This window comes from Caretta caretta, chromosome 7, assembly GCF_965140235.1.
Source record: "Caretta caretta isolate rCarCar2 chromosome 7, rCarCar1.hap1, whole genome shotgun sequence".
NCBI lineage: Eukaryota > Metazoa > Chordata > Testudines > Cheloniidae > Caretta > Caretta caretta.
Genome location: NC_134212.1, coordinates 107136331 through 107154925, shown reverse-complemented (window position 1 = coordinate 107154925; position 18595 = coordinate 107136331). Strand labels below are relative to the sequence as shown.

Sequence of the window (18595 nt, the reverse complement as noted above, 5' to 3'; positions counted from 1 at the left end):
GCTCTCCTGCTGGTAATAGCTTACCTTAAGTGATCACTCTCGTTACAGTGTGTATGGTAACACCCATTGTTTCACTTTCTCTATGTATATAAATCTCCCCACTGTATTTTCCACTGAATGCATCCGATGAAGTGAGCTGTAGCTCACGAAAGCTTATGCTCAAATAAATTGGTTCGTCTCTAAGGTGCCACAAGTCCTCCTTTTCTTTTTACGAATACAGACTAACACGGCTGCTACTCTGAAACATGTTGATGATGATTAACCATTGCATTCTTTAGCCCTGAAGATTTTGCATTGAAGTACAAACCTGTATCTTGTCATTCTATAAAGCCGCTTGAACAGTATGGATAACTTTTTTCACCTTGCTCCAGATATTACAATTAAAGCAAAGTTTCAGTTTAGTTCATATTGTTTCATAGTAATTTAAATACCTTCATGCTAAGCATTAAATTGTGGGTGAAAATGCTGCATCAAGCAGCAAAGACACTTGTCAAACATCGACACGATAGCTTTGTATGAATAGTAACTCTTTGCATTACAGTAGTATCTAGACACCAAGGTTTGTGATCCCATTGTACTAAGCAAAGTTTAGACATGTAGTAAGAATCCTAGCCCTAAAGAGCTTAATGACAAGGTGGGAGAAACTATTTCTACTTTACAGATGAGAAATTGTGGCACAGAGAAACTGACTTGCTGAAGATTAGGTAGGGAGTTTGTGGCAGAGCTGGAAAGTGAACCCTGATTTCCTGAGTCAGTCAAGTGTCTTAACCACAGATCAGTTTTTTTTTTTCTGATATCGAACACAAATCTGTTGCAAACAGTTACCTATTGAGATATTTCTTTAGAATTAAAAACTAGTTGTAGAAATCCTTCTGGAGACTGAATGTGAGTGCTTGAATAATAACTGAGGCTTTTTAGGTACCTAAGCATGGGGATTACTAGCTTTATTTTTAGTCTTAAAACAGGGGAAAACATCAAATTATTCATCATGTCTAACTTTTCAGGTACCAAAGCAGTCTGATCTGCTATGTCAACCTGATAGCTCAAATCGCCAAGTTGAAAATCCGGGTGGAAAGAAACAAGTGTCTTACAGAACAGAAATTGTTGGTGGTGTTCCCATCATTACACCTACTCAGGTAATAGCTTCATACCAAGTAAGGAAATGTTATTAGTGGAAGAGTTGTGCTATGTGTCTGTCTTGTCAGGATACTCTGAGATACATTATTTTATCAATAATAAATTTGTCAACCCATCCATCCTCATCCAGAAGACTCATACTCTCATAAGCTTGCTTTTTAAATTGTTTACCTGATATGGTATCTAGGTGTCTCTTCAACTATTTTACTTTTCTGTGACTGTATGAAAGATTACACTTTTAAGTGTTGACTTTTTTACTTCCAAGAATTAGACCCCCTATATGAGTTTGAATTTCTTGGCATGAAATGAGTTTCTGACATGAGCAATGTCAAAGTTGTTCAAGTTAGTCGATTACTGAAGTTAACTGATATATTTGTTTTTGCGTTTTGCAGTGGAGAAAGGAAAGATACTGATTGGCTCAGAAAGCCAAGATTTTTATAAACGGTGTGCTAGAAACCTGATTGAAAATAAAAAGTTAGTAATGGTTAGATCTAAAAGTAGATGCACTGTCATTCTACTGAGCTTGACACTCTGTGTACTATCTTATGCTTTTAGGTCACGTTGGGGGATTGGTTGTTCTGAAGACTTGCATGACTGGCCCAAATCATAGTTTTGGAATTATCTAGACTGTTGTACTCCTAAACAAAGTCATTCCATGGATTAATTTTTTTTAAAAGGAGTAAAGATTTTGTTTCTTAGGTCTTCAACATACTATTTTTAATTGCTTTATCTGTTTTAATGTGTTCATAATCTGTTTTCAAACTGTGTAGTTTTGAGCAGTACCTGGAGTACTCCAGTAGGCCTTATGTAGATAATTGTCACATTGATATTACTGCTGTACTGCAGTGTCAAGTATTTGCTGCTTCTAAACAAATCAGAGATGGGGTTTGTGGGTACAGGGTGGACCAAATACCAAGTTTAGGGAACCAAATACACTTTCATTTTCTGTTCTTATATCACTGGGCTTTGGAGCAAACGCTGAACATCCTGAACCTTTCTCTGATTCATTCTAGAAAGAAGAATTAAATGAATGTGGGGAAGAAGATGACAGAAATTACTTGAAACGGTCACAAAGCCACCTTCCTTACTTTACTGCTAAACCTCCCCCAGACAATGCTGTTATCAAAGCTGGCTATTGTGTTAAACAAGGCGCTGTGGTAAGTGATTTGGAGAATAATGCATTCCTCTTGTGAAGAACAGAGGCCCCAAAGTTATTACGGTTACTTTGCATATTATACTGAGATCAATTGATACTGATCTTTGGTTTTACCAAATAACACTAATGTTGTTAAAATATTGAGGGTAGTTAGAATTAGAATTTTATCAAATGGGTGGTGATTCAGTAGTAGTAGTATGTGTTTTATCTCTGTATTGGTGGTATTTCAGCTTTTGTGGGGATTTTTTGGTGCTTCCACTTGTTTTTGTATTAGTTTAAAATTTAAGACGTTTTGGAGAGGAAAACATTGCTGCACATGGGTTTTAGGCTAAGTGTGTAATTAAGGGATGCTCTTTGGCATGAGAACATGCAGCTATTTTTTGTAATGAAAAGTGTATAGAAGATATTTGGACTGAAGCAAGAGTTTACTGCATGCAGGATTTATGAAGTGTGAAGTGGTTAGGGAAAGATTTTAGGTGTTCTATGTGGTTTGGAGGAGCAATTGTGCAATTCCAAAGGTGTGAAGGAGATTGGTATGTAGCCAAACAGTTCAAGATTAAGGGATTTAGCACATGCTATATTCAAAGCTCTGCAAACTTGCAACATTGAAGTCTGGGAGCATGAAACTTTTTTTTATCATCAGAAGCAGAAAGTCTGCCAAAGTGGCAGCGGGGCCACTAGATGGCCAAGCTGTTAAAGAACACTCAAGGAAGACACGGGCATTGTGGAAGAAGTAAATGGATTCTTTCTGTCAATCTTAACTGCAGAGGATGTGGGGGAAATACCCATATCGGAGCTATCCTTTTTGGTTGACAGATCTGAAGTACTGTCCCACATTGATGTGTCAATAGAAGATGTTTCAGAACCAATTTGATAAATTAAACACTAAATTACCAGGAGCAGATGGTATTCACCCAAGAGTTGTGATGGAACTCAAATATGGAATTTCCGCTCTAACAACTGTAGTATATAACCCATTTCATAAACAAGTCTGTACCAGATGACTGGAAAGTAGCTAATGCTGATTTTTAAAAAGGATTCTAGATGCAGTTCTAATGATTATAGGCTGGTGAGTCTAACTTGAGTACCAGGCATATTGGTAGAAATTATAGCAAAGAACAAAATGATCAGAGACATAGATAACTCTTCCCTAACAAATTGTGTTTAACACAGCTTTTGTAAAGGGAAGCCGTGCCTCACTAACCTATTAGAATTCTTTGAGAGTATGAACAGATGCGTAGACAAGGATGACCCAGCTGATGTAGTATACTTGGATTTTCAGAAAGTCTTGGACAAGGTCCCTCACCAAAGACGCTTACAGACACTAAGTAGTCATGGGATAAGAGGGAAAGGTCTCTCATGGATCAGTAACTGGTTAAAAGATAGGAAACGAAGGGTAGGAATAAATGGGCAGTTTTCACAATGGAGAGAGGTGAACAGCAGGATCCTCCAAAGATCTGTATTGGGACCTGTACTGTTCAACATATTCATGATCGGAAAAGGGAGTGAACAGTGAAGTGGCACAGTTTGCATGTGATACAACATTATTCAATATAGTTAAGTCCAAAGTTGATTGCATAGGGTTACAAAGGGATCTCACAAGACTGGGTGATTGGGCAACAAAATGGCAGATGAAATTCTGTGTTTAAGTGCAAAGTAATGCATGTTGCGAAAAATAATCCCCGCTATATGTATATAATGATGGGTTCTAAATTAGCGGTTACCACTCAAGAAAGGGATCTTGGAGTTACCATGGGTAGTTCTCAGAAAACTTCAGCTCAGTATGCAGCAATGCTTAAAAAAGCTAACCATGTTGGGGACTATGAGGAAAGGGATAAAAAATAAGACAAAGTATCATACCTTGAATAAGGTTCAGAGAAGAGACACTGAAAAGATTAGGGCTGTTCCACTTAGAAAAGAGATGTCTAAGGGGTGAGGGATATGATAGAGGTCTATAAAAACATGAATGGTGTGGAAAAAGTGAATAGAGAAGTGTTATTTTCCCACGGTACAAAAACTAAGGGTCACCCAATGAAAAGAATGGGCAACAGATCTAATATAAACAAGAGGAACCTGTGGAACTCATTGCCATGGGAGGGTATTCTGTCCAGAAGTATAATTTGGTTCAAAAAGGAATTAGATAAATTCATGGAGGATAGGGCTATCAGTGCCTATTACACAAGATGGTTATAGATGTAACTCCATGCTCAGGGCAACCCTAAACCTCTGACTGCTAGAAGCTGGGAAGAAAAGACAAGGCTGAATTACTCCAACTACCCTGTTCTGTACACTCCCTCTGAAACTTTGTTATTTGCCACTCTAGGAGATAGGATAGTGAACTAGATTGGACCACCCAGTACAGCTGTTCTTATGAACTTGTTCTTCCTTTTTATTTTAGAAGGACACCAAAGAAATGCCACACACAAATAAGTTTAAAATGATGCTTAGGTTGCATGGTTAGACTCAAATCAGAATGTCCGTTACAATTGCGTGAAAACTTTGTCTGCTCTTGTGCGTGTGCATTATGTTAGTATTTACATTATCTTGTTTCTCAAACACCATGTAGAAAACTCATTTTCTAATCTGAGATGTGTACGCAGAAATACTGTGTTCGTTAGACTGAAGTAATATGAAAAGTATTACGTGAACTATATGTATAATACAGTCCATATTAGGTGTGCAACTTACAATAACAGTGAAAATTTGTTCATTTATAGGCTGCATAAATTCATAGCCAAATTGCCTTTGTAGTATATGAGTACTGGCCAAATTATTCAAATATATGAGGCGATACTGTTTAAGCGGTTTAAGTAAAAAAATCTATTAAGCCATTATCACATTATTAGTGGGAAGGGTGTAAATATAAACCCCTATGTTATATTAAACATTTTACTTTTTGATATACCAATTTATATGCAAACATATTCGTTCTTTTTTTACTCATAGTTTAAGCGCTAAGTAATAGAAGTACATACTTTCTTCACCACCACTATTCAATGTACTTTCCTGCTTACTGTCTTCATGGTTGGCTGGCGGCATATTCCCTAGTTTTCTTTATATTTCTCTGAACAGAATAAGGTATATTTCTGGCTTATTCATATTTGCAGTGTTGTTGTAGCCGTATTGGTCCCAGGATATTAGAGACAAGGTGGGTGAAGTAGTACCTTGTAATGGACCAACTTGTCCCTTTCACCAAGAGGAGCTTTCAATCTTACACAGAGGTCTTCATGTCTTTCTATTTTTTGTCCCTCTCGGTTTACCCTTATCCCAGTTTTCCATTCAAGTAATCGTATCACTTTAATCCCATTTGTTATTCCAGGTCATTTGATGTGTATGAAGTGAATAAAGTACACGTTTGTTTCATTCTACCTGTATGTAGAATGTCAGATAGAAAGTGCATATTTCAGATTTGTCCACAGCACTTTTGGAACAGATTCCCTAAATCAAGGAATTTGGACCTCACTTCATCAGTGGTAATTTGTCCTGTATAGGATTGTAGTTCCCTAAATTTTCCCCAGATACCTTTTTTCTGTTCTCACTCTTTTTCCAAAGGAGCATCTAAACATTTTTTGCCACTTTCTACAGAATGATGAGTAATTGAATTACCATACTGCTGATTTCACAGACTTAGCGGCATTGTGATCCTTAAGAAAACCTTTCCAAGTGTACTTCTTGTGAAATTAAATCTTAGACTTTAGAGAACAGGATATGTGGCTTTAAAATAATCTAGAGTAATGAATGTAGGAAACATTATTCCTATGAATAGGAATAATTGGAAATAAAAGTGTGGCAGTTCAAGAAATATCCAATAGCTTTTTAGTAGGAATTGCTAAAAGTAATTTCAAAAATAAAAATTGGAAAATGCAGCTTCCGTATAACTGCTAATGGTTCACTGATGTATTTTTCAAAAAACCTAGCTAGACTGAGTGTAAATTAAAGGGAATCATGTATTGCTTGGATTACAATATTTTCTTTTTTTTCCTTTAATAGATGAAGAACTGGAAGAGAAGATACTTTCAGTTAGATGAAAACACAATCGGCTATTTCAAATCTGAACAGGTATGTTCCCAAATGTTATATGTAGCTTTCAAAAGATGTCTGGAAGTAAATTTCAAAAATACACACTGAAGGTTTCTTAATGATCTACTTGGTGTCTGAAAAAGTTCAGTGCTGCTTTTGTAACTTTCTGTAATTCTGTTCTATGTTTTCAGTATTTTTTTTTAATGAAAATGGGTCATCTCTTTCTTTGGAAGTTTAATTCTCTGACCTCGCAATCTGCTGCTTTTGGGGCTGATATGGTATTGTGGAGGATTGATCTCCAGTAAGGAGTAATAGTGAATAGAATGAATTTCTAAATATGCACAACAGGCGTCACTCATTTTGCATCAGTATTTTGTTCCTCTCATGCTTGGTGGATGTTCACTGCATTATAAATGATTGTCTTAAGAAATGCTGATTGTGAAATAGAGTCCAAGCAAATGTTAAAAGAAGCACAATGCTGTATTTAAGCTTCCCTGCATAGCTGCACAGTTCCTCCTGGCTTCCTCTCCTGCCTTGACATGGCCTTTGTCAAAAGCAAATTCAGAGGTATGCAGCTAAGAAACAAACATCCTCTCTCACTGGGAAGGTCAGCTGGCTTTCGCAGCAGAGTGGACTTTCTGCCTTTTTTGGTTCAGTCTGAATGGGACTGCCTCAGCTCCTCACCCCCTGGTAAGAAAGGAAGCAGGCAGGATTGGAAAAGAACTGACAGGGAAGGAAGGGCTTCTTGTCAATCTCCATCAGGAGGGAGTGAAGCTAGAAGGGCTGCATGTCAGATGAAAGACTGTACCAGAATCCCTATAGGTACCAGCAGCCACACCTCAGATCATCAGCTTAGCTGCTTTCTCTTCTTCCCAGTCCTCTTCACCAGTGATCCTGGGTGGAAGGCACCAGAGACCACATGGATGCTGCCAACACCAGTGTGTGATACGGGGCATTTGGCTTCGGCTCTCACCCCCTGTCATCTCTATAACCCTGCTCCAAAGAAACCTACTCATGTCCTATGCTGTGACATTCAGGGGAAACAGATCTATCTGGCCCATATGGATCCCGCATGCAACAGTGGGGTAGAGCTGCTAGGGAGCCCCATTCTTGAGCATCTGGTCAGTATTTTCCATGAGAGATTGTCAAGGGGCCTATGTTGGGGAAGGGGAGACAAATAAGCCCAGCCTCTCTGAGGATGGGTTGATTGCTCCACAAATGTTTCCAATAGCTAGCAATCTCTGAGCCCAGTTTTGCTCCTACTTCTGAAGCATGATTACTGGGACAAACTCCTGAAGGGGGGAAAAACCATTGCATTTTCCCCTGCTCACCTTCATAGAGTGCAGCAGTGTGGATAATCCTCAGTGTCGAGTTCTCTTGCTCACCTTCATGGAGTTCAGCAGGACAGGTCAATTCTGAAAAGACCACATCATAGACATGCTTGTTCCTCTAGGCATGCATGCGCACATACCCACAAAGCCCAGCAGTCCAGATCAGAAGCTGTGTTCCCTTTAATTTTTTACGTCCATGTGCAGAATGAATTTTATGTGCACCAATATGGAGGTGATGAGGTGTTTGGGGTTCAGGCTGCCCTGGGGCTACAGTGAGTGAGAGGACTCCCCGCAGCCCTCTCTCGCTGCAGCAGCTCGGGGCCAGAGGAGAGGTGTCTCTCCCCAACCGTGGCAGCTCCGGCTGGGCTGGGCCAAGGGAGGGGCTCCACTAGACAGCAGCTCCGATGGGCTTTGGGCGGGGCGCCTCTCCCGGCTGTGGTAGGTCTGTGCTGGGGCCAGTGGGGAGGGGTGTCTCTCACCCAACTACTCTGGTGAGTCGGGGAAGGGGCGCTTCTCCCCTGGTCGCGGGCAAGGCCCATGCTGGGGCTGGTAGGGAGGGGTGCCTCTCCTCTGGCAGGCATGCAGCTTAGAGGGAACTTAGGTTAGAAGTATAGACTCTTTCAGGCAGAGATGTACAGAATATTGTGAAACTATGCTGAGGAGGTCTGCAGCTGCCTCTGACAAACTTATGGTAATATATCCTTCCTTCACCCTGGGAAGGTATAATGAAGGGGGTTTGGGTCTTCCTGTCACACCTAAAAGTCTAGGACGGTATCAGACTGTCATTCCCATCATCAGACTGGGATCCCTACCAGACATAAATGTGGGTATTTTCCCTGGTGATCAGGAACTTAGCATTTCTAACTGGGGGAGATATTTACCTGTAAGAGTGGTCTTGTCACTCTACAGACCCTTCACAAAAAGAAAAGGAGTACTTGTGGCACCTTAGAGACTAACCAATTTATTTGAGCATAAGCTTTCGTGAGCTACAGCTCACTTCATCGGATGCATACTGTGGAAACTGCAGAAGACATTATATACACAGAGACCATGAAACAATACCTCCTCCCACCCCACTCTCCTGCTGGTAATAGCTTATCTAAAGTGATCACTCTCCTTACAATGTGTATGATAATCAAGTTGGGCCATTTCCAGCACAAATCCAGGTTCTCTCACCCTCCGCCCCCCCACACAGAAACTCACTCTCCTGCTGGTAATAGCCCATCCAAAGTGACCACTCTCTTTACAATGTGTATGATAATCAAGGTGGGCCATTTCCAGCACAAATCCAGTTTCTCACCACACCCCCCCCACCTTTTTTTTTTTCCAAAAACCACACACACAAACTCACTCTCCTGCTGGTAATAGCTTATCCAAAGTGACCACTCTCCTTACAATGTGTATGAAAATCAAGGTGGGCCATTTCCAGCACAAATCCAGGTTTCCCCCCTCACCCCCCCCAAATACACAAACTCACTCTCCTGCTCCACCCTTCACAGGCAGCCAAGTTCACACTCCACCCTTCACAGGCAGCCAAGTTCAGGCGAGTACCTAAGCCCCTTTTCTTTTTGGCATGAAAACTCTCAGGTTGCATCAGATTAATCAAAAACAAACGGTGAACTGTTATAACACTCTAAGGGCCCCCACATGCTTTCACAAACAATGCTAACGTGGATGGCCCCGTGTCTCTTGAGAAGAGGCAACTTCATTCCCTCTGCATGAGATGAGCATTGGCATTTTACCTGCGGAGAATGAAACAGATCAGAGACTCACCCAGACTTTTCGTTGTTATTGCCATAGAACGAGTACATGGATAAACTATGTTCTCTCAGAGAGTCTAAGTGGATCTACTGTCAGTTGGCACAGCTTCCTCCTCCACATGGGGTAAGGGCTCACTGTACATAGGGAGCCTCAATAGTATCACTTCAGGAAGTGCCTCCGCTTGATATTTGCAGGGCAGCTACATGGAGTTCCATCCGTACATTCATGAGACATTATGCCTTGGTTCAAGGCTCCTCTGCTGACTCATCCTTCAGGACAGTGGTTCTACAAGCAGTTGTACAACATGGAGCTTTGCATCCTCCTCCTCTCTTGGTATTGCTTGTCAGTCACCTGTGGTGAAATAAAACATAGGGACCAGCACTCGAAGAAGAAAGGGAAGTGTCTAGTTTTAACTGGAGTTCTTTGAGATGTGAGGTCCCTATCTGTATTCCACTATTCCTATTCCTTTCCCTCTGCTTTGGAATATGACAAGATTCATGGTAGAGACGGAACTGGAGAGGTAGTCGATCTGCCCGAGTCCTTATATCTTTGGTGCAGGGGCACAGGTGGAACACTGGAGACTGCTTGCAAGATTTCTCCGGTCTCAGGTGCATGGCATACACTTGTACTTCACAGTGGAATACGGATATGGACCACGCATCTCAAAGAATTCCACAATAAGGTAAGTACTGCCCTATGCCCAAAGGAGGTACTCATGTAGTTATACAAGAATTGCAGGAATATCTTTGTCTTATTCCCAGTCTGAGTAACCCATGAAAAAGCCATGACATGAATTAAATTATTCATCTACTTCAGATCGGCACGTTACAACCTCTGCTCCTCATTTCTATTTCTAGCCTTAGAGGTTTGGGGACAAACAGAACAGGGCCCTGCATGAAATATCTAAGTAAGTTTCTATAGGAGGCTTGTCTTCAAAGAATTTCCATTTTACCATCCTCAAGACAACTCTTATGTTTTGCAGCTGTCTGGCAGCTCTCTTCCCATAGTCAGTCATTATCTTTTGAAATTACATGTGCTGCCAGGGTCTTTCTCCAGGATCATGGCAGCAATAATATTGGCATTAGGGAAGAAGGAAATTCACTTACCAGAAAAATTATCTGGGAAGAGAGAAGGATTAAGTACACAGAGAAAGCTGAAGTAAACACATTGAAACGGTTCCTGAAGTATCTTGGATTCAGGACAGATGCATGGTGCCAGAAAAGTCAGTCATAGGCCTGGGCTGACATTGAATACGATCAAGTGCTAGGTTTCACCTCAGAAGGTTAACGGATTATGATTTCCATAAAGGAAAACAAGTGGCATCTTCAGCTCTCATAGAGATCTGCTGTTGCAAAATCAGTCCTCCATCCAGGACCAAAGATGTTTGAAATAAACACTTGGAAGAAGCATAAGCTCATTGGGGCAGGGACTGTCTTTTTCTTCTGTTTGTATTATGCCTCGCTCAATAGGGTTCTGGTCAGTACTAGATTTGCCATGGCACTGGGCCCACAATCCAAAGGGGCCCCGGCCCGGCCTGCTTTTCGCCCCTCCGCTTTCTCCTGTGAGGGCAGAAGCTTGATGCTGCCGGCTCCTGCTGCAGCAGGGCAGGCTCTGCTGCCAGCCAAGTGCCTCCCCCACCTCTTCCCTGAGGGTGCAAGTTCCCCCCCTTCCCCCACTCCCTGCTACCGATCAGCTGTTTGCTGTTTGGTCATCCAGTCATAGCCAATGCCATTTTCTTTATTTTGGTAAGAATATAAGAACGGCCATACTGGGTCAGACCAAAGGTCCATCTTGCCCAGTATCCTGTCTTCCGATAGTGGCCAGTGCTAGGTGCCCCAGAGGGAATGAATGGAACAGGTAATCATCAAGTGATCATTCTCTGTTGCTCATTCCCAGCTTCTGGAAAAGAGAGGCTAGGGACATCATCCCTGCCTGTCCTGGCTAATAGCCATTGATGGACCTATCCTCTGTGAACTTACCTAGTTCTTTTTTGAACTCTGTTGTTCTCTTGGCCTTAACAACATCCTCTGGCAACAAGTTCCACAGGTTGATTGTGAAAAGGCAGAAATCTTCTCCATGCCTTAGTGCCCAGGGGAAGATAGAGGAGATATTTTATCTGTTTCAGATGCCAATATTTAATGGAAGATCTTGCTTCCCAGGCACTGTGGAGGCACATTTCTATGAAATTTCCATTGTAACGGATCTGTGGGCCTTAGCAGAAAGAATAAGAGAACTTGTCTGTGCTACCTGAAAATTTCCTTTCTTTGAGTAATAAGGTTAACAGATCCGGCCCTCCGTGTGGACAAATGGATTATCCTGAACAGATAAGGAATGGAAATTAGCATCCCAGGATTTGGGTGTTTTTGTTATTAAATGGAATTTAGTATGCTCTGTAAGAGAAATCATTGTGCTTTTCTGCAAAGTATAGTTAACAATCTATAGTTTAGGGAAAGTAGATTTGAATCATCCTGGCTGTGCAATTTCTCACTGAAGGTAACTTCAGGAGGTAGGGCATTCCCCTGCTGCCAATGAGAGACAGGTCTTGTTCTTCCTTGAAGCTGCAAGTTGTCAGAAATACCTATAAGTAACCTTAGTATTAAAAATAAAATTTCAGGTAAGGAGAGAGAAACTTTCCTATTCCCTCCAACAGCCACATGGTGGCACATGAAACTGGAAGTTGAAAGGCCAGTGCTGAGGTTTATTTAAATGTTCAGGAAATAGACCTATGTATAACGGAGAAATGGCCTGAAGTGAATAGGATGAAATTCAATAAGGACAAATGCAAAGTACTGCACTTAGGAAGGAACAACCAGTTGCACGCATACAAAATGAGAAATGACTGCCTAGGAAGGAGTACTGCAGAAAAGGATGTGGAGGTCATAGTGGATCACAACCTAAGTATGAATCAATTGTGTAATACTGTTTCAAAAAACATGAACATCAATCTGGGATTTATTCGCAGGAATGTTGTAAGCAAGACATGAGAAGTAATTCTTTTCCGTTCTACTCCACGCTGATTAGGCCTCAACTGGAGTGTATTGTCCAGTTCTGGCTGCCACATTTCCAGAAAGATGTGGACAAATTGGGGAGAGTCCAGAGAAGAGCAGCAAAAAAAGGTCTAGGAAAGAGGTCTAGAAAACATGACCTCTGAGGGAAGATTGGGTTTGTTTAGTCTGGAGAAGAGAAGACTGAGGGGGGACATAATAGTTTTCAGGTACATAAAATGTTATAATAAGGAGAGAGAAAAATTGTTCTCTTTAACCTCTGAGGATAGGACAAGAAGCAATGGGCTTAAATTGCAGCAAGGGTGGGTTAGGTTGGACATTAGAAGAAACTTCCTCACTGTCAGGGTAGTTAAACACTTGAATAAATTGCCTGGGGAGGTTGTGGAATCTCCATCACTGGAGATTTTTTTAAGAGCAGGTTAGACAAACACCTGTCAGGGATGGTCTAGATTGTATTTAGTCCTGCCATGAGGGCAGGGGACTGGACTAGATCTCTCGAGGTCCCTTCAAGTCCTACAATTCTGATTCTCTGATTACTGCGCCATGCTTTGGAAAGAAAGAGGTGGCTTAAGTCATGGAGATCCTCTTGGACTTTATCCAGTTGAGTATAATGGGTAGCTACACAAAGTTCCAAATAATAATTTAAAAAATAGTTCATAATGCTTTCATGCTTTAGAATATGCGGAGGAGTTCAATGCTTGTGAGAGTGAACAAAGTCTTAGCTGGAGAAAGTCATAATGAATCGCTGCCTTGGAAGTCTCCCTGTAGATCTCTCTGTTATTGCAAATCAGTCCTGAGTAACAAAATCCTGGTTTTTGAATCTTGAAAGAAATTAGTCCACTGAAACCTTTTTTCCTTTTTTGCAGGAAAAGGAACCTCTCCGGATCATACCTCTTAAAGAGGTCCATAAAGTTCAGGAATGTAAACAAAGGTGAGAAGAATTAACCATTGATGCAAAATTCTGAAGTATCACAGTAAACAGTGTTGTTGGGGCTAGAATGTAGGATCAGCCAAAAGATGTGTAGCTTAATTCCAATTAGTTAATTTAGATACGTGTGTGATAGTTGGTGTATTTAGGGACAAAAGATAGCTTTGTGTTTAAGTACCCTGTTGTATCTAAACAGTGCAATGTATGATGTATAATATGAGATCTCGATATTGAGGCTTGCACTGCGTGATCCCTAGCAGTGAGTTAAGGTCAGAATGAACCATAAACGACAAAATCAAGGAAACAATTAAACCACTAATATCAGTATATTTTGAAGTGAGGCTGGAACCGAAATGTCTACTTCGGGTATGTGTTGGTGAAGATTCTGCTGTAGGTGTGCTTGCACCTCACATACATGAGATTGGAGTCTTTCTGAATAGCAGCATGTGTCAGGGTCATGCGTGTGCCCTGTGCCTCCTTGTGATAGCAATAATGTGACCCTGCCTCAGTTCCTTCTTACCACTCGTGGCAGACTGCAGAGTCTCTGTTCCTGATTGCATGGATGCTGGCAAGCAGAGTACCACTGAAAGAGGTATGATGATCACTTCTGATGAAGTGAGCTGTAGCTCACGAAAGCTCATGCTCAAATAAATTGGTTAGTCTCTAAGGTGCTACAAGTACTCCTTTTCTTTTCACTGAAAGAGACTGCTCCTTGCAGATTCAGGAGATTTTCTTCTACAGAACGGAAAACATCTGAAAGATTTGCGCCTCAAAACGGCGGAGCTTCCCAACACAGTCTAGACCCGTTGCAGTGTCTGTTGCCAAAGATCCTTTACTACTTGCTGCATTTAAAAATAGCCTCTTGTTCAGCTCTGTCAGTGTCCACCTTACGACAGTCTCGACTTGTTACCCTCTAGTGCAGTCGTGCTTTATCTTCTCTGATTCATCTGTGCCCAGGTTCCTCACGAGCCCGTTGCATGCTTACTGCCAGGCATGCACTAGGATTCCCTCCAAGGCTGTTCCAACTCTGTTTATCCAGAACACCTTGCCCAGTTCTGGGAGAAGACTTCATCCAATTCTCTGGGTCCAGAATGCTCGGTTCGACTCCAGATTTCGTCACTCAGGTTATTTTGTTTGGCACACAGCAAAGCTACACTTGAGTGGATCGGACTCAAACATAGGGCTTGGGTATAGGGCCTACCATACATCCAAAGTTACATAGAAAACCTCTTCCTTTACATACATTTACACATTATTGAATTATGTGCCTCATGATTGGCTTGGTTACTTGTCAGAAACTAATCCATGTACATCCCGTTCTGTTCACGTAGAATCTGATCTTTACATCATCTCTACATTCCTGACTCCTCTTGCCAATTGTTGGTAAATGGTTTCCTGAGTGTTCTCCCTCTTATCTTAGCAGGCTCAGACATTCTGTCTTTCAGATTACTGACCTGTTAACTTACTTAGCACAAATGTTCTGTTTTCAGCCTCATGATGTGTTTACCTCCCTAATTCTATCCTACAAGAAATGACGCCTCACTCCAGAAGTTAATTGCTCCTGTCAGACCAGTCCTCAGCGACATTAGGGACCCTATTCTGGCATGGGATCTTGATATTGTCATCCTGAATCTTAGGGAGCCCATCTTTGAACCTCTTTCAGTATGCTCTTTGCACCAGATTACCCTCACCCTTTCTGGTTGCGGTCACCTCAACTAGAAGGATTAGAGAGCTTCAAGCACTCATGGCTGAGCCACCCTACATTGTTTCACAAGGAACAGGTAGTGCTGAGAGTAGAAGAAGCTTCAGACTCTGGATGTCTCCAGATCCTTATTTTATTACTTGACAGAACCAAACTATTCAGACTCTCTGGTTATTTGTAGACATAGCTGTGTTTGAAAGGTCAGGCTTTTTAATTAGAGGATTCTGTCACTGAGGTCATAGCTTGCGTAACTTTCTGGGACCTCCGTGACTTCTTCCACAGCAGCAGGGCTGGAGAAGCTATCAGCCCTGGGGCCGCCAGAGCAGTGGCCCCAGGGCTGAAACAGCAGCTGGGATTGGGTCAGCCCCCCGGGGGTTGAAGAGTAGTGGCAGTCAGCCACTGTCACAGGAACAGCAGTGGGGCTGGAGCAATGGTATTCCACCCCTGATGCAGGAGCAGCGGCGGTGATGGAGCAGCGGGCTGGCAGTGAGTCCCAGGGACGCCGGAGCAGTGGGCCGGCCCCCCCTGGGGCTGGAGGAGTGGCGGTCAGCCTGACTTAGTCCCCCAGCCCCAGGGTATTTTAGTAAAAATCAGGGGACAGGTCAGGGGCTTGCCAGTTCTGGGTTTAACCAGCTGGCTCCTCACCCCCATTGGCCTTGGTTTTTACAGTGTTTGGGATTTGATTACCTTGGACAACTAGGCCTAATCACTGTCAGATCAGGTTATTCCATACAGTTACTTTCCATACCGCCTCCCCACCCTATCTCTTTTGAGAGGGGTCCCTGAAGAGACACTGCATCTGGGGGCTGTAGAGAAGGTCTGCCTGCATCATTAGGGGCAAGGTTTCTGCTCCTCGTATCTCTGGTTCTCAAGTCCAAGGGAGGAATGAAACCTATACTTGACCTTTGCAATCTTAACAAATACATCATGTATATGAGATTCCGTATGGTCACACTAGAAACTGTCCTCTCCACCTTAAATCATAATGACTGGTTTGCTACCCTGGACCTTCAGGGTGCTTATTTCCATGTAACAATCCTTCTGAGTCACAGGAGGTTCCTTAGGTTTGTTGTGACTGTCCGGCACCACCAATACACCATGCTGCCTTTCAGCCTATCTTCAGCACGCTGGGTTTTTTCTGAATACAAGTGTCTGGTAGTAGTAACAGCATACCTCAAGAAGAGAGGAGTTCCTGTCTTGTATCTGGATGATTGGTTACTGAGGGGCAGGTCCAGAGCGGAAGTCCTCAGTCATGTGCACTTCATACTGCACCTACTCAGTTGTCGAGATCTCATCCTAAACAGCGGGAAGTCAACAATGGTTCCACCTCAAAGAATTGAGTTCACTCAGGCCCTGATAGACTGAGTTTGAGAGAGTTTCTGCCAACTGATTGTCTCCAGGAAATTCACCACCTATGTCTGGAGGTGGAGTCTTAGGCCTGGCCCATGTATGCCTGAGATTGCTATGCCATATGGCTGCGTGCACACAGGTAATCCAGTATGCGAGACTGCGCCTATGTCCTCTTCAGATGTGTCTGAAGTTGGCCTGTCATACAAATAGTCATTCCTTGGACAGATGGTTCAGACTTCCTCTGCTGATCCTGAACTCCTTACGGTGGTAAACGGTTCAGGGCAATGTGTGCCAGGTGTTCGCTTTGCTCGCTTCCCACTGGCCAGGACTGTTGTCACTGATGATTCCTTAAAAGTTTGCAGAGTGCATCTGGAGTTGTGAAAGTTCAAGGCCTGTGGTCAGAACAAGAAGTTTCTCTGCATATCTCTGTCCAGGAGTTTTGTGCATCATGGCTGTCCAGCCCTTCAAGATTGTTTCAGTGCACTTCCTTACCAACAATACCACCTCAATGCAATCTGTGAATAGATGTGGTGGGAGAGGGGAAGCACACACTCCAAGCATGCTGTGTCAAGAGATGATCAGGCTCTGGCAGTTTTGCATCAGGAAAAACATTACCCTCGTGGCCAATCACTTGCCTGGGATCCAGAATCATGTAATGGATCACCTCAGCAGAAATTTCTCCCAGAATCATAAATGGTCCCTGAAGACCAGCCTCTTGTGGTCCAATTTTGTAGTTTGAGGCATCTTGACAATTGATCTGCTCACCACAAGGGACAACAAGAAATGGCAGCTGTTCTGCTGCTTAGGGGGTCTCAGTTGTGGCTTCTTCACCAATGCTTTTCACCTACACTGGGAATCAGCAATTCTTTTTTCTTCCAATTCTGATCATCCCACAAGTCATTCCCAAGCTGAATTTGGACCGTGCCAAGCTCATTTGGTAAAGTGGGAATATTTTTCAATACAGGAGCTAGCCTGGGGAGTTCATCTGAAGCTGGCTTGTATCCAGGATATCCCTGAGTACTTGTTATACCTTCAGTCTTCTGGTCTTGCACTTAGTTCATTGTGAATTCCTCTGGAGGCGATTTCGGCTTTTCACCAGTCCATACATGGGACGTGGGTGTTTTCAAACTCTGACAATGAGGTTCTTGAAAGGAGTTGCTCATCTCCATTTCCTGGTTAAAGAACCAATTCCTTTGTGGGATCTTAACACTGTCTTAGTAGCTCTTGTGGGGCTTCCATTCCAGCCTCTTTCTCCTTTCTGTGTCAGAAAACTGCCTTTCTTGTGGCAATAACATTTGCCAGGAGGGTGGGTGAGCTGTAGGCTTTAATTGGCAATGCCCCCTTACAGACTTTTCTAAAGACAAAGTAGCCCTGTAGCAACACCCAAAGTCTTTATCCAAAGTGGTTTTCCTTCTTTTCATTTGAACCAAGCTATATAGTTACCAGTGTTCTTCCCTAAGCTACATTCATTCCCATAGGAACAGTGTCTTTTTACATTGGATTTTAGGCTTTTTATCTAGATAGCACCAAAGCTTTCAGCTCCTCATCTTGTTTTTGTTTGTTTGTTTCATATGCAGACCAAATGAAGGGTCAAGCAGTCTCTTAGACCATCTTCAGGTGGAGAACTTCCTGTATCATAACAGTGTATGAAGTAGCTCAGGCTATACCTTCTCAAAGGGAGCACTATATTGTGCTATTCCACAAGAGCACTGGAAACATTGACCGCATTTCTAAGTGACATTCTAGTATTGGATATTTTCAGGGCTGCCACTTGATCCTCTGTGCTTACTTTTATAAAACACCATGTAATTACTGCTGCATCCAGATCGCATGCAAACTTTGGGAAGGCAATCCTGCAGTCCTTCTTTAAATAGACTTCCTGCCCCACTTCCTATGAGTATCACTTGTGAATCACTGTAGTAGAATACATGGCTGCATCCACTCAAAAGAAAAATGGTTACCTACCTGTATCTGTTGTTCGAGATGTGATGCAGATGTGTATTCCATGACCCATCATCCATCCTCTTTAGGAGTCTGTACATCTGACATTCAGTGCAAAGGAACTGTGGGGGTCAGGGCAGTGCAGCCCGTATCTGGCTGGGGTTGGGGTAGGGCTGCAGGGTGACTGTCACCCCGAGAGGTACTGCTCAGCAAATTTCTTCGGTTCCAGTGAGCTGGGCACACATGTAAGTAGAATATATGTCT

General features: G+C 42.5%; 1 protein-coding gene across 5 annotated transcripts in view; it reads left to right on the top strand.

Annotated features, from left to right (window-relative positions):
* PLEKHA1 (pleckstrin homology domain containing A1) overlaps positions 1 to 18595 on the top strand; it is a 90111-nt gene that overhangs the window by 60720 nt on the left and 10796 nt on the right. For all 5 annotated transcript variants that reach the window (XM_048858946.2, XM_048858951.2, XM_048858950.2 and 2 more), the window contains 4 exons: positions 1005 to 1136; positions 2151 to 2294; positions 6284 to 6352; positions 13277 to 13341. In XM_048858946.2, coding sequence (XP_048714903.1) covers positions 1005 to 1136; positions 2151 to 2294; positions 6284 to 6352; positions 13277 to 13341 — 410 coding nt within the window. The remainder of the gene's footprint in view (positions 1 to 1004; positions 1137 to 2150; positions 2295 to 6283; positions 6353 to 13276; positions 13342 to 18595) is intronic.